We start from the raw sequence: 21,948 nt of genomic DNA, 5'->3' as shown, positions 1-21,948 counted from the left end.
CTGCAGTTGGATCTGCCACTGGAGCCACCTGCCCAGCTCCAGCTTTGGTTTGTAGTTCCAGTGACATCCTGTAGGACAGGGAAGGGGCCCATGACATCAGTCCTGCCTGGCCGCAGTCCCCAAGGCTGCTGTGCTCCCTGCCTCTGTGCAATCCCAGGGAAATCAGGCAAGCATGCCTTGGGAGAAATTTGATGGCAGCAGCATCACATGCTATTTAAATGTTAGCCCAGCTGGGTCTGAGATGATAGCTTGCACACCAGCACTGACACTTTAATGTGCTGTCTGCACTGATGGCATAACAACCCTGATGTGTAACAAAAACCTGACAGTAACTGCAGGAAAGGTTCCTCACGGGAAATAAAATGTTCACCCACACAGAAGCATCTCTGTTAATACCAGAGGTGTAACTGCAGCTTAGAGTGCTCATTTGCATCTAGATTGGTGTGCTAATTTGAACGTGGGTTGGTGTGAGCCACATGGGGACTCCACCACCACATTCAGTTCATGGGATACTTCCACGTGGAGCACCGTCTTTTGCCCTGTATAAGAGTGTGCCATTCTTCTTGTCCTTGTCAGAGCTGTTCTCCCAAAAAGGGCTGTGCAGCACCGGTTGTGAATTTCAGGAGTGCTAGAAAGTGTCACTGCCGTGGTGGCTGTGGTGGTCCTGCCACAAGGCTGGAGATGAAACAGGTGGCCCCGGAGGCCAAGTGTTTGTGTGCCTAAGGGCCAGGCACCCATCTCTGGCTGCAAAGTCGCCACCAGGGTTAGGGCTCTGTGCTTGGGCCACATTCATGGAACCCACCTCCTGTGGAGCCCGTCCTGCAGGGAGGGCTGCTGCCAGGGACACAGCCCGGGACGCCACTGGCCCGGCCGCCTGTGAGCCCAGCAAAGGGCATCCAGACTGCCAGGAGAGGAACAAACAGCAGGCAGCTGGGGAATGCTGATGGGGTGCCCTGCTGTTTTGGGCAGCCAAAGTCGAGCTTGACACAGGAAGAGCCACAGCAATTCTGCTCCTTAAATCACCGAACTGAAGGGAAAGACCTCGTCTGCCCCACAGAAATTGCGCATCTCCACGTTCCCATTTTCTACTGCCACTGAAAATGGCCTGGACAGGCAATAAACGTGACAGAACCTGTTACATTCTCCAGCCTCTCCCTTCTTGGCTGCTCTGACCTTCACTGAGGAACCAAGCCCTGACCAGAAAGGATTTTCAGAAGGATGTGAGCAGGGCTGGCAAGGCGCGGGAGCCCAGACACCGGCACCGGGGGAGCGGCCGGGGCCACCCGCAGGGGCTTCAGCGGGAGATGCGGGACGGAGCCGGGAAGGAACACGGGGAAGGAGCCGGGAGGGATCAGGGAAGGAACACGTGGAGGGAGCACACAGAGGGGACACGGGATGGACCACGCGGAGGGGACGGGAAGGATCCGGGAGGGATCCAGGAGGGAACACGCGAAGGGTCCCGCCCGCCCCTCAGAGCAGGCGCGCGCCCCTCACGCGCTGCTCCGGGCACGGGTCCAGCCCCGCCTTCCAAGGCACGGACCCCGCGCCCATTGGCCGGCGAGCGCCTCTAGCACAGCCAATAGGAAACGTTCGCCCAGCCGCGCGCCGTCCCTCCCAGTGCTCTGGGTGACGTCAGCGCAGAAAACCCGCCCTTCTCCCACTAGGCCCGACCTCCCGACCTCTGATTGGTTGCGTCTCCCGGCGCGCTGTTACCCGATTGGCGGGCTGGGCGGGGCGGGCCGGGCGCGGAGCGAGCGCGCGCGCGCGGTTGGCGGCGGTGGCGGTGGCCGGTGGGTGCGGGGAGCGGGAGCGGCGGGGCCGGGACTGAGGGGGGACACGGGAAGGGAGCAGGGAAGGGAAGGGAGAGGAGCGAGTGGCGGGACCCTCTCGCGGCTATGGCCTCCGCTTCCCGTGCCGTGAGGGGGCACTTCTTGCCGCCGCGCCGGCCAGGGCTCCTGAGCTGAGGGGCAGTGGCCGCCGGCTGGGCAGGGCGGCGAGGGCTCAGCCATGGCCGGGCAGCTTCCCGGCGGGATTCCCGGCCTGAGGGCACTGAAGGGCGGGGGATGTGCTCGCGTACCTGGCCGTGTTTCCCCGGGCCCCGTGTGGGCGTGCTCCTGTGGCGGCGGCGGCGGCAGCTCCCGCCCCTCCGCGCTGAGGCGAGCGCGCAGCCCAGTGCCAGATCCGTGGGCGGCCGTGCTTGGATACACCCCCGGCTACAGGCGGGCACACGGAGCACGATATCCCCGTCCTGGCTGAGCGTGTGTGCGTGTGGCTCTCTTGGAGAGAAGTTGTGAGGCTGTGAGGACAACTAATATGGGTTAGACCAAGGGGAGAGAATGATGCCAGACGCTGTGTACTATGTATATAAGTAACTAAAGGCTGGGTTTCCAGAGGGCGCATCCAGGCTTTTCCTGGGGGTGCCGAGCAATAGGACAAGAGGCAATGGGCAGAAACTGAGGCATAGGAAGTTCCACCTGGATATGGGGAAGAACTTCTTTACTGTGGGAATGAGCACAGTGGAACAGGTTGCCCAGAGAGGCTCTGGAGTCTCCCTCACTGGAAATAGTCAGGAACTGGCTGGACACAATCCTGTGCCATGTGTGCTGGGAAGACCCTGCTTGAGCATGGAGGTTTGACCACTGTGATCTCTTCCAACCTTCCCCATTCTGTGATTCGGAGAATAATCAAACTGGAATTTCAACCTGGTTACCACTGTTCACTTGTTATTCCCTTCCCTCAGTGTTATGAAGGTGACCACTCAATCCTTAAGAAAGTGGTGGTGAACTTGAGATTTTGTGCTCTGAATTATGGAAGTATTTCATGGGGGCAAATACTGCTATTAAACTTTTCCTGAATTTATGCTTTTATATCACTTAAAATATTTTTGATTCAACAGTTGCAAAAAAATTATGTGCACAGTGAAAGCTGTTTAGAGAAAAGAAGTAAAAGGCTGCAGCCTTTCATCCCCTGTTCATCTGTCACTCAGCTATAGACGGATGATGATGATGTGAGTTAGTATCAGATTTTCTAAGTGCACGTTACACTTCTCCTGGTGCAAAAGTTGGCAGTAACTTTTCAGAGAGAAAGTCTTACTTAAGTGGTTTTGTTTTGTTTGTTAGTTTTAATTGGATTTGCTTGTAGAGGTGCCAGATTTGCAGGTAAAATGTATTTTGACTTTTCTAAACAGCTCTACAAATTTGGGCTGTAGGAAAAAAATTATTCAAACCCAAATGACTTACATTCTCATTATATATTGTGTGTGTAACCATATAAGCATTTGGGCAATAAACATAATGTGCTCTCTGTTGTCTAATGGCATTTTTTGCAAATAATTAGGGAGGACACCCCCACATAGCCTGGATTCCTTCAGTTCTGTGTCCCCAGCCTTGCATGAACATGGCAAGGCTGTACCTGTACCTTCCTCTGCACTCCTATGCAGTCTGTAGCTGATCCAGAGGGCTGCAGCTTGACTCACCCTCTGTTGGAAAGGGTGCAGGATATATGGACATGGTACTTTGCAGGGAAAGAAAGTACATCATGAATGGGAGCAAATAATTTCAAGTCAAATGAAATACTCCTCCTGGGCCAAATGTCATCTTCCCTATTTCTTAAAAAAAGCCCTACACTAAAGGAGTTTAAATTCTGCTTTCTGAAGCTGAGAAACAAGGATTGTTTTAAACATGCAAGAGCTTTTCTCCTCTAAAGTTTAAAATGAGGATATTTTAGTGCCCTTCTAAATATAAGAAATAGTTTTGAACATTTTCTAGTAATCTGTTAATATTTTCTTAATATGAAGTCTTTGCTTCATTCAGGATTATTCATTCCATTTTTATCTCCCCTCAGAGACACTGCACACAATTTTACTTAGTAGCTTAATTGTTTCATTTTTATTACCATCACTGTAATAAATGAAATCATTGTGACAGCGGAGTATCCTCTGTCCTCTGCTGCGCTGTGCCATATTCTGTCAAGTAAGAATGAAAGCACTGGTGATTTCATTTAACAAGGCCAGTTTTTGCTTGGCCATCTGTTACCATTCTTTGCAGCCTACTTACCTCCCCAGGAGACCTCTGGTTAGAAGCAAACTCTCTCTTTTTTCTTTTTCCTCCACTTTTTTCTTTTCTTTGGACAAGGAAGAAAAGAGAACCCCAGTCTAAATGCCTTTGCACCACAAAGCTGGTTGCTTTTTGAAAAGATTAAAGTGCCCAGACTGGCTAAGTAGCTTGCAAGACCTCCCGCTCTGTTTCTCACAGTTAAAATAATGTAGGTTTTCCTGTGTGAGTGTTTAGGCAAGGGGGGAAGCAGCTGGTGTGAAATGGCATTTTGTGAGTGCAGAAATTTTCTGTCTGTTCCAGTGTCAGCCATGGAGGCCCCCAGGGCCAGCGCGGCGCACCTGAGTGAGTGGCAGGAAAGTTCCTTTGCTGTCACCTCTGGCACCTGCACCCCGGGGCAGAAGGCAGACGGGTACCGTGCCAAGGTGCTGCGCATTCAGTATGCATGGGCAAGCTCCGAGATCTCCCAGGCCTGTGCTGCCAGCCTGTTCAGGAGGTACGCAGAGAAATACTCCGCCATTGTCGACTCTGGCAACGCGGAGACTGGCTTGAACAACTACGCGGAAAACATCCTGACTCTGGCAAAGTGTCAGCAAAGTGACAGTGACAAGTGGCAATCTGCCTTGACAACAGAGAACGTGTTTGAATTGAAGTGTGTGCGAGAGAGGATGCGGGCTGGCAAAAGTTTCCAGAGCTCTCAGATGGCACCGACAGATGCCCGTGCGCGAGCTGATAAAGGGGTCAGCGCCCCCGCTGCTCCAGCTCTTCCCAGACTCCATGGCTTCGGCAGTGCCGGGGAGGCTGAGCTCACTGCTGCCTCAGCAAAATGTGCCAGTCAGGGACCAGATCTCCTTGGGCATCCCTCGTCTTCCAAGTCCCTGCAAAGCAGTGTGCCTCCTGTGACCAGAACTTCAGATACGCTTCCTGCTGCTTCAGCCTCCTCAAACAAACAGGTTCTTCCAGGTTTCCAGGCCACTCCGCTCTTTGGAAGTAAAGAAGCCACTAATAGTAGTTCTCCTAAAATGCCAGGTAACTGTTATGATGGACAAAATTCGTCTCTTTTCAACCAGTCAGCTGTACCTGCCTGGTCTGCAAATTCTGGGAAAAGAAAAGCCTTCTATGGTCTGGTTGATGAAGGTAGCACAGCTGTTCCTAGCCTTGCTCTGTGTCAGGCTTCCATTTCTACAGAAACTAATGGTTTTTCAGGGCAGAGAAACAGAAATGAAGAGAGCAGTGCTCCTGGGTTTAAAACTGCAAAGGAACAGCTGTGGATGGATCAGCAAAAGAAATCTCAAAACCAGCGTGCACCGGTCTCATCATATGGAGGAGTAAAAAAATCCCTGGGTGCAGGCAGGTCTCGGGGTCCCTTCAGCAAGTTTGTGCCTCCAGTTCCTAAGCAAGATGGAAGTGAGAATGGAGGAGCACAGTGTAAGCCTCATGTAGGAGAATCAACAGACCCATTGCTACCTGTGGATGAACGGCTGAAAAACATAGAACCAAAAATGGTTGAACTCATCATGCACGAGATCATGGACCACGGGCCTCCGGTCGGCTGGGACGACATTGCTGGAGTGGAGTTTGCCAAAGCCACCATCAAGGAAATTGTGGTGTGGCCCATGCTGAGGCCGGACATCTTCACCGGCTTGCGTGGTCCTCCCAAAGGAATCCTGCTCTTTGGCCCCCCTGGCACTGGCAAGACCCTCATAGGCAAGTGCATCGCATGCCAGTCTGGAGCAACTTTTTTCAGCATCAGCGCCTCCTCCCTGACGTCCAAGTGGGTGGGTGAGGGGGAGAAGATGGTGCGCGCGCTGTTTGCCGTGGCGCGCTGCCAGCAGCCCGCCGTCATCTTCATCGACGAGATCGACTCCCTGCTGTCCCAGCGCGGAGAGGGCGAGCACGAGTCCTCCAGGAGAATAAAAACCGAATTTCTGGTGCAGTTGGATGGGGCAACAACCTCCTCTGAAGATCGGATCCTGGTGGTTGGAGCCACAAATCGGCCCCAGGAAATCGATGAGGCGGCCCGGAGGCGACTGGTGAAGAGGCTGTACATCCCTCTGCCCGAAGGCTCCGCCAGGAAGCAGATTGTCACCCGGCTGATGGCACGGGAGCACTGCTCTCTGAATGAGGAGGAAATCAAGCTCATAGTCCAGAAGACCGATGGGTTTTCTGGGGCAGACATGACCCAGCTCTGTCGGGAGGCTTCCCTGGGCCCCATCCGCAGCCTGCAGTCCATGGACATTGCCACCATCACGCCGGAGCAGGTGCGGCCCATCTCCTTCCTGGACTTTGAGAGCGCCCTGAGGACGGTGCGGCCCAGCGTGTCCCCCAAGGACCTGGAGCTCTATGAAACCTGGAACCAGACCTTTGGCTGCGGCAGATGAGCTGCACCACAGCTGTTCCGCTGGAGCAGGGTAGGATTGCAGCACTGCCACCTATCAAACCTGTGGCAATTCAGTGCATCTGCACTTGGGTTTGCTTCTGTCCTGGAATTAAACCTCCTCATGTTATACATGTCCAGGCTCTGGCTGAGGCTTTGCCAGCTGAAAAGTCCACGAGGAACTGCAGCTCATGATACGAGAAATTGCTGAACAGCAGTGGCCTGGAGGGGCTGACAGTGTTTACAGATTGCTGGGAGAGATGGAAACAAATTTCACTGATGTTTAAGGAGAAGGTTATCAAACCTCAAAAACAATTGGAAGGAATATTGGGGAAATGTCAAGGTCCACCATGCTGTGTCAGTAAGGGATTCAAGTAATAGCAGAAATGCTCATTTTGGGTAGGAGCATGGCAAAACTGGATAGGGAAGAATAGTTAGAGATGCTTTGTTTGGGAGGAGACGATGGAGATGGTTGTAGACTTACATGGAAAAATGGAAGGGAGGACAAAAGAGGGAGGTCTCTTGAGAGTTGCTCTTGTCTGACAGCCAAGGCTTATCACTGCAGTCAATCCCAGCTTCTCATTAAAAACTTTTTTTTGATGATTTTCTGCTTGACTTTACTTTCTGTGCTGCATCAGCATGTGTGGGTGTGTTTTATTGGAAGGTCTGGACACCTGCAGGTGGAGAAGAGGCCGTGGGTCACAGGGGCTTTAGGATCTGGCCCAGCTGTGGGGTAGCCAGTGTGGGCAACCAGGTGCTGTAGGCATCCAAAACTCCCTGCCAAGCTAAGGGCTGGACAAGCTGGTAAGGAGGAAGAGCAGGATTTGGAAAGAGCCCCCCAGAGGCAGGATCAGGGGGCTCAGGGTCTGGGCATGGGTATTTGATAAAGTTAAATCCTGTGGCAGTGTCTGAAGGCTCTGTGAGTGAGGTGTCCTGGTGAAACTGGAGAGAGTGGGCCTTGTGTCACACACTGGTGACCTCGGTGCTTGGGGCTGGAGCTGAGGGACAGGGTGGGGCTGTGGGTGTGTTTGTGGGAGTGCATTTGTGTGTGTGTGCTGGGAAGGACATGCCCACTCTCTATCCTTGTGTGTGTGTGTGTGTGAGTGTGCTGGGAAGGACATGCCCACTCTGTCCTTGTCTCTGTGTGTGTGTGTGTGTGTGCTGGGAAGGACATGCCCACTCTCTGTCCTTGTCTCTGTGTGTGTGGTTTTGTACCCCCTGGTTTGGATGGGGGCTCACCTCGCTCCTGGCTGGACCCCCAGGCAGAAGCAGCAGCAGCTGGATCCATCAAATTCGGATGGAAGATGCCTCACTCCAAGAGTGCTGGGCCCTAGTGGTCAGCAAGGAGAAATCCCATGTCCCAGCACCTCCTGGGTTCCACTGCTCCTTAAAAAGTCCTCATGCATCAATGGTAAAATTCTTGGCTAGCTTGCATTTGGCATTCTTACCTAAGGCATGAAAGAATGCACAGCCTTTTATTCACATAACCTGTCCCTGCCCACTGGCTGAGCACAGCTGCCCCTGAAAGGAAAATAAATGGAAATCTTTCCTTTGGATTCCTTTGTCAGTGTGGCAGAGCTGGCAGCTCTGCTGTCTGTGCTTCATTTTCAGTTTCTCTAAAGAACTTTTCCTCCTATTGGGGAAAATGCAGAGCTTAAAAGCTGCTCTTCCTCAGATTTCTCTGAAACTGGATGAATGCTGTTTAACTGGCATTTTTTAAAGACATTTGGAAACTACAGGGCATAGGAGATTACAGTGAGCCTTGAATTCAGAATAATTTGGAAGGCTTAGAATTTCTTAGAGCTCATCCTGATTTAAACAAATTAGTCAGTTTTATTCATAGCTTATGTTTTTAGTAAAGTCTAATATATATCAGAAATTGTTTTGCAGAGTTGTAAAAATTCAGGTATGGGAATTTACCTTCATTTTTGAGATAGTGAAAATAGAATAATTAGATTACTCTGAAAGAATAAATGTGTGATGTAGTTCAAACCAATCGACTTTTGTGCCACTTGGGTAAAGATTATGAGATTAAGTCTGTTTTTGCAAGTTCCATTTTGGAGAGCTATAAAAACACATACTAGGTAAGATGTTTGCTTTCTCCAAACATTTCTCTAAATTCGTTGTTCAGGCAAGTGAGTGAAACACCAGAGAATTTTTATTTTTTAGTCAAATTAAGGTTGCTCAAGGGTTAATAAATGCCTTATTTATGATTAAATAATTGCCTTATTTATGCTGGGAATTATTCTGGTGTGCCATGTGAGCATTCGGTGGTCATCTCTGCATCTGAATTTTCACATTTTCATGGAAGTGCTCCACAAGGAGGGACCAGTGAGAATCCTCATAGTGACAGAGAATAAAGCTCCTCCTGAGGTGACAAGGACTTGGACATAGTTCTGTGCCCCTGTGTTTGTCTCCTGCAAAGTGAAAATTGTCAACGAGATAAAAGGTAGAACCAGACAAGGCTGTTGTTCTTCCTCCTACTCTTTAGATTATTCATTACAAGAATTACATGAACATGCCGTTGGTTTTTTTTGGTGGTTTTTTTTTTGAAACACATAGAAATAGTGAAAGGGAATATTAGGTAAAGTTTTTTGTGTTTTAGTAATGACGCAGGTGACACAACCATGTCTTCAGCCATGTGGCATTCTTTGGGCTTTGCTGCAGAGCTCAGGGCCAGCAGGAATTGTAGTTTCAGCCCAAGGTGAGTTTCATAACCCTCTGTAACAGTGCCACCACACAGCAATTCGACTGCCAGGAACATAATTTCACAAAATACAGAAAATTGCACAGAAATAGGGCATGATTGTAATTTAAGGGAAATGGTGCAGATAAATCCACTTTAATGGATCTGTTTAGTGTATGCAGAAACCTATGTACTTCATTATTTATTCTTTTTGGCTGGCTGATCTTTGGAAGAAGAAATGCACAACTCTGGATTTGTGGTTCAGCAACGTTGGGTGCACAATCTCTCAGTTTCTTTTTAAGGCAAATAATTGCAGTCCTGGAAAAGTCAGGTCTTATTAATAAACAAGGCAATTCAGACCCTCAGTGCATCTTGGATTTGAGTTAGCTAAATTGTCTCAGAGCTGCATGAAGTCCCCTGGGGGATTTTCATTTGCAGAAAGCTGTGCCAACACATGTAGGGGAAAAAGCTGATGAGGCAGAAATGATCATCACCTGCTAATGACGAGTGGATGGAAACCAGACTGGCCTCTTAAGGGCATCACTAAGATTGTCCTTTTGAAATAAGGCAATTTCCTTCTAACAGAAATCCTGGAACTGCTCACAAGCCAAGGTGACATTGGAAAACAGCCCACCCAACAAAGCAGCGTGGGCTGTCCCCTGGGCTGCAGGGCAGGCTCCTGCTCCATGGGGCTGCTGGAAGCAGCCAAGGAGGCCTCCCCTCAGCCCTCCCCTACTGACACCTTCACACCTGCACCCAGCACAGAACAGTTCCTGTAAAAGTGGGATAGCAAAGACACCATATTCCCAATGTCCACATTTCTTAGCCTTGCTTTTTAATGCTTTGTTACCATTCTGTATCAGTCGTAAGATGCTGTGGATAAAAGAAGCTGTAGTACTAATAGGTTTCTGGTACTTTTTTTTTTTTTGTCCCATTAGTTGAGAAGTTTCATATAACCTTGGGTCATAGCTGTGAAGCCAAAATAGCATTATCACAGAGTTATGGGTCTGGAAAGGACTATGAGGAAACTTCAAATTCCCCACTTTGTGTAATGTGAATTAATTTTTGTGATTCCTGGTGCATGTTTTGCCTGGTTTGTTCTTTAAAAACATTCAGTACTTGTAAAAACCTTGGTCTCTTTTTGGACTTCATTCCCATGCCAGTGATATGATCACAGTCAGGACTTGACACATTCAGTAGGTGCTGGGATGGGAACACAGAGTGGTAAATGTTTAGTGTTAGCCATTAATAAAGTGGCTTTCCTGCCTGGATTCTTCTTCAGCAAGGTTGAAGGTGAGCAAAATTCTTCCCTAATGTCTCATCTCTGTTACTGTGATGCAAGTGTCCTGTGCCTTATCCTGTCTGTATTTCTCACATCACAGACACAGGGAAAGGTTTAATCATCCCCTTTGTGGCAGGTACCTGAAACAGTTGGGATGTCATCATTTGGCACTACAATAGCACCTGTACTAAATAAAATCACTCTTCCACTCCTTTTAATCATTTCCTGTTGGTTAAACTTCTGATCACTTCTGTGTGCTCATCTCTCCTCAGTGCTGATACCCCAGATGCCAGTGCTCGTCAGTGATAAGGGATGAAACTGGAGCAGAGTGGGACTGACCATGGGTGCAGGGTTGTAGATGAACTTTTCACTGTATTGTTCATGTTCAGCAAAGCTGTTCTGAAGTTGCTGTGTTTTCCCCTCTTGCCCAGGTTGGTTTCAACAGCAAAGTTATGCAGAGGAGCCTCCCTGTTCCATCACTAATAGTCACCAGTGAATCCATCAGCACAGCTGCAGGAAAGACCCAAGTGGAATCTCGGGCATGCCTTGTTGTTTGGCTCTTAATGCACTTTGATTATGGCTTTACAGCTAGCTGGGCAGAGGTGTTACAAAAATGTGTTAATTTCCATCTTCAGAAAATATCACAATAAAGACTCAGAGAAGGTGTGTCCTGTGTCCATATTCCCATATTACCAAGGCACATAACCTGTTCTAAAGGAATATGAAGTCGTTTTCTTGTGGCAAAGATGGAGCAGTAAGCAAAAGGCAATATTGTTCTTTTCCAGAAGCTGAGGGTCAAGGAAAGTGAATGAATGCAAGAATGCTGTAAAGACAAAAGATCTGCTTTCTGGCTGGGGAGACATGATGCAGTGCTTCCTCACTGCAGGTAACTGGGGAAAAGGGGAACAGCTGCCCTTTCTTCACCCAGGCATGGCTGGAGTCGTTGGCTGGGCAGGGAAGGGGGGAACAGAAAAGGGGAACCTCCGGCTGTCTGAGCTCAAGCAGGGAGCAGGCTGCTGAGCGTGTGACTCGGGCAAAGCACCACAACCAGGAGCTCTGGAGCAGCTGCGGTGCTCCCTCGGGTTCCCAAACAGCACCCTGAGCCCAAGGGAGCCCCTCTGTTTGAGCTGGGCTGCTTTGCAGTGGTCAGGGGCAGGGTGGAATCCTGCATGCTGTCATGCCTGGGATCTTATCAATCCTCCTTTGGCCATGGCAGCACGATCAAACACAGCCAGGCTGCTTCAGGCTTTCCACCAAAACCACGGGAGAAAAGCTCCCAGGAGCTCAGGCTTTCCCTAAACCATGCTGAGAGAAAATTCCAGTTTCAGATTAGTTTGCCTGGTTTTGGAACTGGCAAGCTGTGACCTGAAATTCTCTCTGAGCTTTGTAAAATGGAAACACCTGAGCACCAACAATTAAATGATGGCCAGCCTGCTAATGCATTGCTCTGGAAGATTATCTGGAATGATTATGTGTCCACAGGGGGGGAAAAAAATCTGCCTTTTTTCTTTTCAGAAGTAGATCACAAAGTTCTGGAAAGTGGCTTGGAAAATTCCTACCAAATTCTTGCAGGTTTGAGTTCTGTCCTATGGGTTAAAATGTAATAAGATTAAATTGCCTAGGTTTCTGCTTTTAAATTTGGAGTGTTTTTTATGGCTTTCGATTACTGGTGTTAGTAAAACTGTCTCTTTATAACTTTTTGCCTACAGCCAGAGGCAAGTGTGTCTCTGCCAGCTGGGGCAGTTCCACCCAAACCTGTTGTGCAGGATCATTTTGATTAATAAATATCTCCAGTCCCAAATACTCCTCAGTGGTGGTGAAGAGCTACAAGTCAGTTTTCTCCTTTCCCAAATGAGTAATTTTCTTTTGTGTCACTTGCAACTAGTGACTGATTCTCCCTGCTGGTCTGATGTAACCGGTGAGATTTCTTACACGAGTTGTTGTGAAATGACTCCTGCTCACATACTTAGTTCAATATTCTGAAGAAGGAAAATTTATTTGACCTTTGGATTGTTTTTTAACCAAGTATAGAAAGAAAAAAGAAAGGGAATAAATATTGACACAGGAGCTTGAATTCACTTGATATATTGTATTTTGTGCACACCAATTATTTGCACCACAGAATGGATATAGATCTGGTATAGTGAAGGGTATAGTCATTTACATAGCATTATAGAAACTCCTGATTTTCCTTAAGTGATGGAGAATTGTTTTCCAGAGAGGGCACGGACTCTGGAAGCTGGTGTCTGCAAGCTATTCTGATGCCGGCTTCTCTTCAAACAATTAACAGAGAAAATGGAAAAGTACTGTGGGTGGGGAGATTGATTACATGTAAAGACACAAATTAATGTGTACTTTCAGGCTGTTTTGTCATTGATGATGTATTTTTCAATATCTGTCAATGGCTTAATGTCATATAAAAACATACATCTAGTGGTGATGGAACAAAGGAGAAAAAGAAGACCATTTTCAGGAAGGTCACAGAACCTCTGGGCTGGCATAGCTACAACTGGAGTGAAAGAATAATCTTGTAGTGACAATTCTGTGACCAGTTCATTATTTTCTGAACATATTTTGTTAATTTTTTTCAGTGATTTTAATGCTACATTTAAAAGGTTCCACCCTGCTTAATGCGGTGCCTTACTGTCATACGACAGTGAGTCTGAGAGCTGACTGAAAAAAATTAAATGTGATAATTAAAACATTGTGATATCAGAAGTCATTCCAAAACCAGAAGTTTTGCATCAGAGAAACAGAAGATCAAATTTTCAGAAACTTTTGCTGTCATCTGCTGAAAATACACACACTCTGTCTGCAAATGTCTCAGAAGGGACAAGGCTGAGCACGCTGGGGGCTGCTCCACTGTGGTTTCATTAATGAAAACTATTTTTCATGTGCTTTTAAAAATAGTTATGGTACTGCAACTCCCCAGATAGTCATGGTAGTACAACTTATGCCTCTAGTCACCCCAGAGCAGGGGGAATTCATGCCAGGGAATGTTACCTTTTGTCTGTAGAACAATCTCTTTAAAAAATATCCATGTTTTAAGAGTCTTTATTGCCCCTAGAGCAGTGGAAAAGCAATGCTGTCTTATTTTTATCACTAGGGAGGAATGAATGTAGTTATTGCCTGTGGGTGAATCCCAGTATCCTGGACACATATGCAGCAGGTGGCAATGGCACTGCTGCTCCTCACCTTCCACAGGCTGGGAATGTCTCACACAGCGCTATCAGCAGCAGGGCATGGGAGCCAGGGGAGCTCAAAAACATTAGCTCTGCCTGCATTTAGGACAAGCCTGAAAGATGCTTTGCTCAGTCTATCCTATATAAATCTTAGAAGTTTATGGAGAAATAGATATCCCCGGGACTCCTCTCCATTTCCAGTAACAGCAGTCTTTCCCAGGGGGAGGAACGCAGCTGTGGTGTTTGAGTTGCTCTTTTTTTGTAGCCTGCCACCAGATGGAGTTCTTTTCCTAAAGAAGTCCATCTGATTTCTTAAGGAAAGCCCAAGGGTAGTCAATATTAATTCCTTTTTGTCACTTAAAATCTTCCAGTGTCAATGGCTTGTTACTGGACCTTTATTAATTATTGTATTTATTGTTTCTTTTTGTAGGGTGGACTTAGATTTTTGAGATTTTTTTTTTGAGGGAGCTGCAAAAATCAGGCTGGCACTTACAGAACTTCCTATTTAACAAAGCTGGGATTCTAAAAGATTAATTTTACTTCGTGTCTCAGGTCAACAGGGCTGCGAAAAGAGATGAAAATCCTGGTACAGTGCATTGAATTTAAACTGATGCTGATGTTGACATTTTAATAACAGGATAAATGAGCAGATACAAAGAGTCTCCCAGGCTGAAGATCCCGAAAGTGCACTGACATGTAGATTTACAACAGGTAACAGGAACTGAGTCTGATTAACTCAAAAGTCTCAATTTACTTGAGTTCTGGTGGATAGTAAATGGCACTTGCTGCTCTCTCAGGAGTGTCCAGCAGTGAGAGCCTTTGTGCTGCTGCTCCAGGGTCACACGGCAGCACCGCCCATACCCAGCAGGGCCGGGCCTGCTCCTGGTGCCCCAGCCTGGATCCCCTTGTGCTGGGCAAGGGGTGAACTTTTGGGGTGATCCCTCTGCCGGCGTTCCCCTGAGCTGTGTGGGCCCAGCATCCCGCTTTAGAGAGCTTTTGTGGCTGGAGAAGCCCCTTGGCTGATTCCTCTGGAGAAATAATTCTCCAGAGCCGCTGAAGGCCTCAGCCCCTGGAGCGCGCTTCAAGGGAAAATCACTGATGCCACCCAGGATGGCTGCTCAGGGATATTAAAACCCCGTTTATATTCAGATAGAGGTGGCTAATATTGCCCTGTCTCCCTGAGTCCTACAGTTTCTCACTTCCCTGCTTGGTGGGTCAGATGCTCTGAAGCCAATTTACATCAATTCCTGGCACTGTTTTTAAAGGAAGCAAGGGGGAACAGCGTGAAGTCTCGCTTTCTGCCAACAACAGGAAGCGCACGCTCTCTGTCAGGCAGCGTGTCCCAGCCATCCCTTTTGTTCAGCCAACAGATTTCGGGACTGTGCGTTTGCTTTTCCACACAGCAGCGCTCGGCAAATCCTTGGAAAGGCAACGTCACGGGGTGGCATCATGGATGGCCGGGGAAAGCCCAGCGCTGCTGCAATTCCCTTTTTCGAAGGGAGTGTTGCTTTAAAGAGCTCTCGCCTGAGGGAAGGGAAAGGAAATGGTAAATGGTGATAACATCTCTGCCTCGCTCTGTGCCGGCTCTGAAGGAGCTGCTGCTGAGGTCCTGCCGAGGTGATGGCTGCAGGAGTCTCCTGGTGGCCCTGTGGCACCGCTGTCCTGCGAGTGAGACAGGTGAAGAGCTGCTCTCTTGGATCCTGCACTTAATTTTTGTGCCTAAAGCAGGCCAAGGTACTCTGTGGGGTCCAGAAATTTGTTGTGTAGTTTCCTGAGACTGTACTATTATTTATATTATTTTTTTTTCCTTATCACTGCTGCAAAACTTTTTGTAAAAGTTCTAAAACCCTCACTGCAGAAGCCAGGGTTTTTTACAACCTTCATTCCTCCCAGTGTTTTCCTGGTGCTGACACGGGCTTAGGCTAAAGAAGGCAAGAAGTGCAATTTCCTGAAGAAATCTTTTTTTGTATTTTAACACTCCTCTCCCCACATCACTACCCCGATTTTCTTTTTTTTTTTTTATCTTGTGTAAATTTCTTTTCACCTCTGTGCTGCCACCAAACCTCCTGGCATTTGTTTCTCCTGGGCATTTCCTTTCTAACCCCACGCTAGCAGACTTGTCAGGGCGTGCTGTGGGGCTGAGTGGCTCCAGCCTCTCCCTCTTCCCCCTGCCCTGAAGGCTTCAGCTTGCTCAGCACTAATGCAGTCCTGGCCTGGAGAAGAACCACGGTCCTGGTACAATATTCATGGCATAAAATTATGGAAGTAGCAAGAGACTTTGTAGCAAAAGCAGATGTGGAAATGATGGGGTTTGAGCTGAATATTTCCCTGATTGCAAAGGAAATTAGGCAAGCAGTTTGTACAGGAGAAGCAGAACCAAAAGGAAAGCTCTTCGCTTTCCCCCTCAGCATGTACTATTTCTCCAGAGAAGCTGTGGTGATCCTGCAAAGTTAGACAAGGAGGGTGTAACAAGTTCTTCCCTATTTTCTGGAAATCCCACCCTCTTTCCACAGCTTATCTGAAGTTTCTATTTTGCACGTTCCTATTTGTGCAAAGTTTGGGTGAGCCTCATCTTTTCCGTTGCAAATGAGCCTCTAACTAAAGCCCTCCTAGGCTGATTTATTTTTTGTTTGGTTGTTTTTTTTTGTTTTGTTTTGTTTTGTTTTTCTTTTTTGGTTTTTTTTGTTTGTTTGTTTTTTTTTTTTTTTTAGTTTCTTCCCTGACATTGCTGGGAGAGCAAACGGAGTAATTTTGTGTTGTGCTTTTGAAGGTTTAGAAAAGCATCCCAAATTATTAAATCAGTTGGTCACATAAAAGAGATATTCGAGCAGAGCATTATGTATCCATAGAAAAATGGAAAGAGGCCCCACAGGGCTGTACACCAGACAGGGAGCCCCTGTCCCAGCATTGCTTTCCTTTTTTGTCTGTGCATCATTTGGAAGACATTTGCAAAGAAAAAGCAGTCTAACTTCAACAGCTAATCATGGAACAGGTTATGTGTCTTGGATATGTTTGGTCAAAATGTTCTGTGAAAATAGGCAACTTAAGATGTTTTCATTAACAAAGAAGTGGAAGGAAAACTGGCAGCTCTTGGTTAAAAAGATAAAAATTATTGAAAATTTTGAATTAGACAGACATGTAATATTTACACATAGTACTGTGCACAAACACACACATTGATGTAACATAAAGCCTGACTTCTTTGTCCTGTGGACTTTTTTCAATTCTTAGCTGTTAGCACAAGGGTCTGCTGGGGTTTCCTGAGTTTACTGTCCACCAAAGAGGAAGCCTAATTTGTGGCTGGAGAATAAATAAGAAGACCTGGCTCCCAATCCTGATTTTGTCAAAAAACCTATTGCATGAGCTTGCATAAGGAATTCAGGGAGTGTTTTGTGCTTCAATTTCCCTTTCAGGGAAGGAAAGGATGCAGTTGTTTCACATTAGTGCTGCTGTTTGCAACCTTTCAGAAAAAATATTGTGAATTTTGGAAACTATAAAATAAAGATAACAGGAAGAAATTATATCACCTTTTGATTCAAAGTAATTTCCACTTGTTGTAATGTTACACACACAGACACACGCTCATCCCGAAGTCAAGAGAGCTACACACCTGCTGTGTTGGTAACAAAAATGGATATTCTCCAGGACTCTGTATCTCCAGAGAACAGGATAGTAAGAAAATATTTATTTTTTTGATTAATGACTGCATCAAAGGAATTATTGAAAAGGACTTGCAGCACACAGTTCTCTGCTTTGTCAGAAGATATTAAAAAGGAAGTGTGAATGTATAGTGGGATCTCCTGTGTTGACTGCCTGGATTTATCAGGGGGGTAGGGAGCTGTCACCTAGATCTAAATAGAAGAATAGTTTTAATTCTGAAGTTGATGTCAGGTTTAAGGATAATCAAGAGAAGAGGGTAACTCTCCCATGGTATAGTAGGCCCTCTGTAATAGGCATGCAGCCATTAAGAAAAGTGGATTTTTTTTCCCCTGGAATGCACTGGGTTTGGCTTTTCTTAATTCCATAGTAATAACCCTTATGGTAGAGAGCAATTTCTTCACTGCTGAACTTGATATCTTAATTTTTCCACCCAATCTTCTACCACCCTTCATTTCCCTTCTGGTCTGCCTATCACTTCTGGTACATTTGCTCCTACTTTCAATGACCAATGGTTAAGCTATCAAGAAGTAGTTAATGAAACTCAGGCAGATGCCTGTAGTCTCCTTCTCCTGGCCTGGGGTTTGGAAATGCCTAATTTTGAAAATGGGTGAAAATGCTTAATTTTTGGATTTGTTCTATTAACACATGCATTTCACTGTTTTCCTAAAACCACTCAAGCTTCTCTTCCTCTGCTCTTTCTGCTGCTCAGGATCCCACCTTTCTTTAAAGGTCAATTATATGTGATGGAGTTGTGGCTCAGGAAAAAGCAGCTGCAGGGTCTGTTGGTGCTGGGTGCTCCTCAGGAGCCTGACTATTCTCACTTACTCAGCTTTACCCTGGTTCATGCAGAAGAAATTCTCTTGTCAGGTGCTATAATAATATCATAATATAATTACAATACTCCCTATAAAACTGGTTGGTGTCTCAGCCTTGATTACAGAGCGATGGAGAGACAGATGTTCCCAAAGCAGAAGTAACCATTCTAATTTGTACCAATACTTAATGAGTCCAAAAACCCCCTACGTACATGTGAGTGCTCAGCACAATTCCCATGTGCATTTGCTAGACTATGCAAATAAGACACTATCTATATTATTAGCCAGGAACTAAGTGACTGGATGCAAAGCAAAAATAAAGAGTTTGTGAATGTTTCAGAGCTGGACTTGGGGAGGTAAATCACTTATTTAAAAAGTGAAACTCATGTAACAGGGCTTTGGTTACTGCCTACAAATATGTTTTTGGCAAGTATTTTCACCTTCTTCTTTTTCTTTAACATAATGGAAAGTAAGTCTATATTCTGTCCCATGGCTACACTGAGGAATCTCTGTAAGGTGATAAAGATATATTTTTGTACACTGCAACTATCAGTGAAATAAACCTGGAGTGTTTGAATCCAGATTTGAACAACCCTGAATGTTAAGAGCTGTGTGGATCTCTCTCCTGATTTTTATGACATATTAGGGCTGTAGTTTCTTTAATCCCTGTCAATGCAACAGGGACACTACAGAGTAAAATCTGTAGTCAAATTGACATTGCTGTCTCCTTTGGAACAAAATAGGGAGGAATTGAAAAAGAAAACCCCCTCATTTACTTGTAGTACGCATCCCATCTATGTTTTAAACTGCCCCCTCAATACTCAGGCTATTTTCCCAGTTATGGTGGTAAAGTGCATGCAGGGCTGGCAGGTGCAAACGTTCTGACATGTTGGTGAGGCTTTGCAGCCAGAGGCTCCTATCCCTGCTCCCTCAGGCAGATGATCTGTCCCCATCCCCAGGAGGGGATGCTGGGCTCCTCTGGGGCCCTTGGCTTTGTTCTTAGTGGAAAGGAGATTACAGGGGATGTTAGCACAGGCTTGTGGCATTCCTGTATCCAGGCTCTATGAGTTTTGGGGCATGCAAATAGAGGAGATGACTTCAAGGTCAGTTCTTCTGCTTGCTGAAAAGTTTATGGGCTTCAGATTGAAAAATCAGAGCATGCTGAAATTGGTCACTAAAATGTCAACTGACTGAACAGAGAGCAGGGTTTTATACCTGAAAGCTCCAGTGGAGACCTGAGGACTCCCACCAGAGGTTTCCCTAGAAAAGAGCTGAGAGCAACCCCAGGCAAGCAGTCAGGTCACATTTAAGATTTAATCTGGTTGAACCTTGAGTGGGAAACAAGAAGTGAAAACTGTCAACTGTGCCCAGATCCATTCAGATCACTTCTAGGGACAGTTTTGATACCAAATTATCCTTGTTATGCAAAGTTCCTCACCAACCGGCTGGTTCCCAGTTATGCATGGGGAGAAGCGGTGGCCACATCTGCTTCCCGTTTTGCCGTTTCGGGGACGAGCCATCTGTTTGGCCTCATCCCGAACAGCCTGCCTGGGGCTGATTAACTTCCTCACCCCCACCAGCCCCTGCCTCACTGTCTGCTGCAAGGTGTAGATTTTTTTTCTACTTTTTTTTTTTTTCTTTTTTTATTCTCTAACTGCTCATAAACCAGAACCTTCACTTCTCTCCCGAGGGACAGGAAGGCGTTGGTTTGTGTGATTTGCAGCCGCCACCAGCGGCAGGAACAGCAGCAGCTGCCCTCTATCATTCACATGTTTCATATGTGTGGTCAGGACAGATAAAACCAGGACCTGTTCCATGTCCTGGGATGGCTTTGAAGCAGTGAGACCTTTCTCTATATGAAAAGAAAAAAAAAATTGTAACAATAAATGCAGCAGAAATGTCGCTGCAGTTAACAGGGATCTGTTCATTTGGCAAGAGCAGGGTTTCAGTCATGCTTGTGCAGCCTTTTTTTGTTTAAATGTGATTAACTCCTGCTGTCTGAAGCCTGGCTTTGGATTTCTCACTTCCAGCTATCCCACTTTCAGCGAAACTTGGAAAATTTTTGTCCTTCCTGTTTTCTGTACGTCCATCTACTGGCAATTACAGCAGGATTTCAGAAATCCCTGTCTGCTGCTGCCAGTGACTTCAATTCAGCAGCCCTGAAAAGTCAAAGTCTGTGTGGCCAAAATAAAGCATTAAAATTTAGAAATTGGGATAATGGATGTCCCAATTTGGGTGTCTGTTAAGATTAAGACTTCTTTTGCCTTCCACAGGTCAGATCTGAGGAATTTTTCTTTCTTTCATGATGCATTTTGACCAAAATTGGTTCTCATGTAAAATTTTCCTTCCAGATAAGAAGCTTCCTATGTTTCATGCTAGTGGACAGAGCCTGGATGGCCCACAGCAGGGAAGGATGCCCTGGAGATTTGACCCACAAGACAGGCATGAACAGTTTGTTCAGAAATCAAATATTTTGCTTTTCCAGTTGCCATATTTTCAGTTTTCAAATTGCTGGTGCTGCTGGTGAAACATGAAGCTTTGAGTGAAAGTTTTCCTTTCTTTTTGACCATCTTTTTGACAAGCTGATAAAAGCAGTGCAATGTACTCAGTGTACTGGCAAAGTCAGGAGCATTTCTAACTCCTTTCCCCTTAGTACAATGTTGAGTGATTCACACACACACACACACACACACACACACACACACAGGATCCATGTGCTCCAGGTCTGGCTCTGAGTTCTCATTTTGCTATCTCTAAAATATTCTTGTGTATTTTAGTGTATTTCTTGATTTCAAAACCACTGTTTGTTGAGCAGAGGTTAATGCTGTTTTGGTATTTTGATGGCTATGTATGGATTGGGAAGCTGGTCTGCGCACTTGAGGCTGAAACTACTCAGCCCTGGTAGCTGCAGGTTTTGTCTGTGTAACAATTTGTATCTTGGCACCTGCCACAGTTTCTGATGTAATTTAATCAATCTATTGGAGTAGGAAAAAATATAAATGTCTTGATTTGAAGGAAGTCTTTGAAACATAATAGATAAGAGACCCAGAATAGAGTTTTAGGAACACAAACTTGCATTTAAATCTGTGGATTTCTCTAGCTAAAGGATTTAATAACACTGCTTGAGAATAGTAAATTTGGTCTATTTTTTGTGTTTATTATTATTATTATTAAACAGAACATATTTGTTTTGGAGAAAAGTCACCAGCTGAAACAGAAATCTGTAGTTTCATTTACTGAGAACCAGCTATGATGGGGAACAAAGAAACGAGGATGTTAGCTCCTTCATATATTATGCAGTCATAGTTTATAATGAAACTATACCACAAAAACTTAAGGAACTTAAGGAAAATTTAGATTTTGGGAACCTGTAAAAAAATTAATTGCAATATCATAAGCGTTTGTTTGGAGATTGTTTTTCTTTTTTTAAAAACCTCTGTTTGTTCAAAATTATGGTATTTAACAAATGGAAATATTTCTGAAACTTTATAAATGGTGCCTTTTCTGAGAAAAACACTGATCCTAGTTTGCATTAAATATGTGATGTGAAATTTACTGTGCTGGAATCCGAACAAAGAGGGACACCCGCAGAGAAATCACCTTTGTTATGGCAAATGGTAGAAATAATTTCTCTGTGTTTTATTTTGAATTACCATGACTCTACATGCAGAAGTAATTGTGTTCTGTAATGACTCCATCTGGCTGGTGGGAGGGAAGGGGGTGAGGAGAGGGCTGGAGGGGAAGCACTTCTCAGCAGTGGGCTGCTTGCAGGACCTGGGAGATTGGGATGGGCAGGGACACTCTGGAGAGCAGGTGTTCAGGACCTGGAGCTGGCTGAGCAAGGCTGCCTCGCACGAAGGGTGGTGACACAGCCTGGTGTTTTTGGCCACAGAG

General features: G+C 46.1%; 1 protein-coding gene across 3 annotated transcripts; it reads left to right on the top strand.

Moving 5' to 3' along the window:
* Positions 1-1,707: 1,707 nt before the first annotated feature.
* Positions 1,708-7,028, top strand: FIGNL1 (fidgetin like 1). Of its 3 annotated transcripts, XM_064705568.1 has the most exons (3): positions 1,905-2,630; positions 2,897-3,007; positions 4,356-6,998. In XM_064705568.1, exon 3 carries the CDS (start codon positions 4,364-4,366, stop codon positions 6,431-6,433), a length of 2,070 nt encoding a protein of 689 aa, XP_064561638.1. In that variant the 5' UTR covers positions 1,905-2,630; positions 2,897-3,007; positions 4,356-4,363; the 3' UTR covers positions 6,434-6,998. The 3 variants fall into 3 exon arrangements, with proteins under 3 accessions (XP_064561637.1, XP_064561638.1, XP_064561636.1); XM_064705567.1 differs by lacking the exons at positions 1,905-2,630; positions 2,897-3,007 and adding an exon at positions 1,708-1,790 and having other exon boundaries at positions 4,356-7,028; XM_064705566.1 differs by having other exon boundaries at positions 1,905-3,007.
* The last annotated feature ends 14,920 nt before the right edge of the window (positions 7,029-21,948 follow it).

The sequence above is a fragment of the Zonotrichia leucophrys genome, chromosome 2, assembly GCF_028769735.1.
Source record: "Zonotrichia leucophrys gambelii isolate GWCS_2022_RI chromosome 2, RI_Zleu_2.0, whole genome shotgun sequence".
NCBI classification, from domain to species: domain Eukaryota; kingdom Metazoa; phylum Chordata; class Aves; order Passeriformes; family Passerellidae; genus Zonotrichia; species Zonotrichia leucophrys.
The sequence above is the reverse complement of the archived record's forward strand: the minus strand, read 5'-3'. Positions and strand labels throughout refer to the sequence as shown.

What these genes read in the sequence shown, in the direction of transcription:
- FIGNL1 (XM_064705567.1), top strand. Translation starts at nt 4,364, where the DNA reads ATGGAGGCCCCCAGGGCCAGCGCGGCGCACCTGAGTGAGTGGCAGGAA.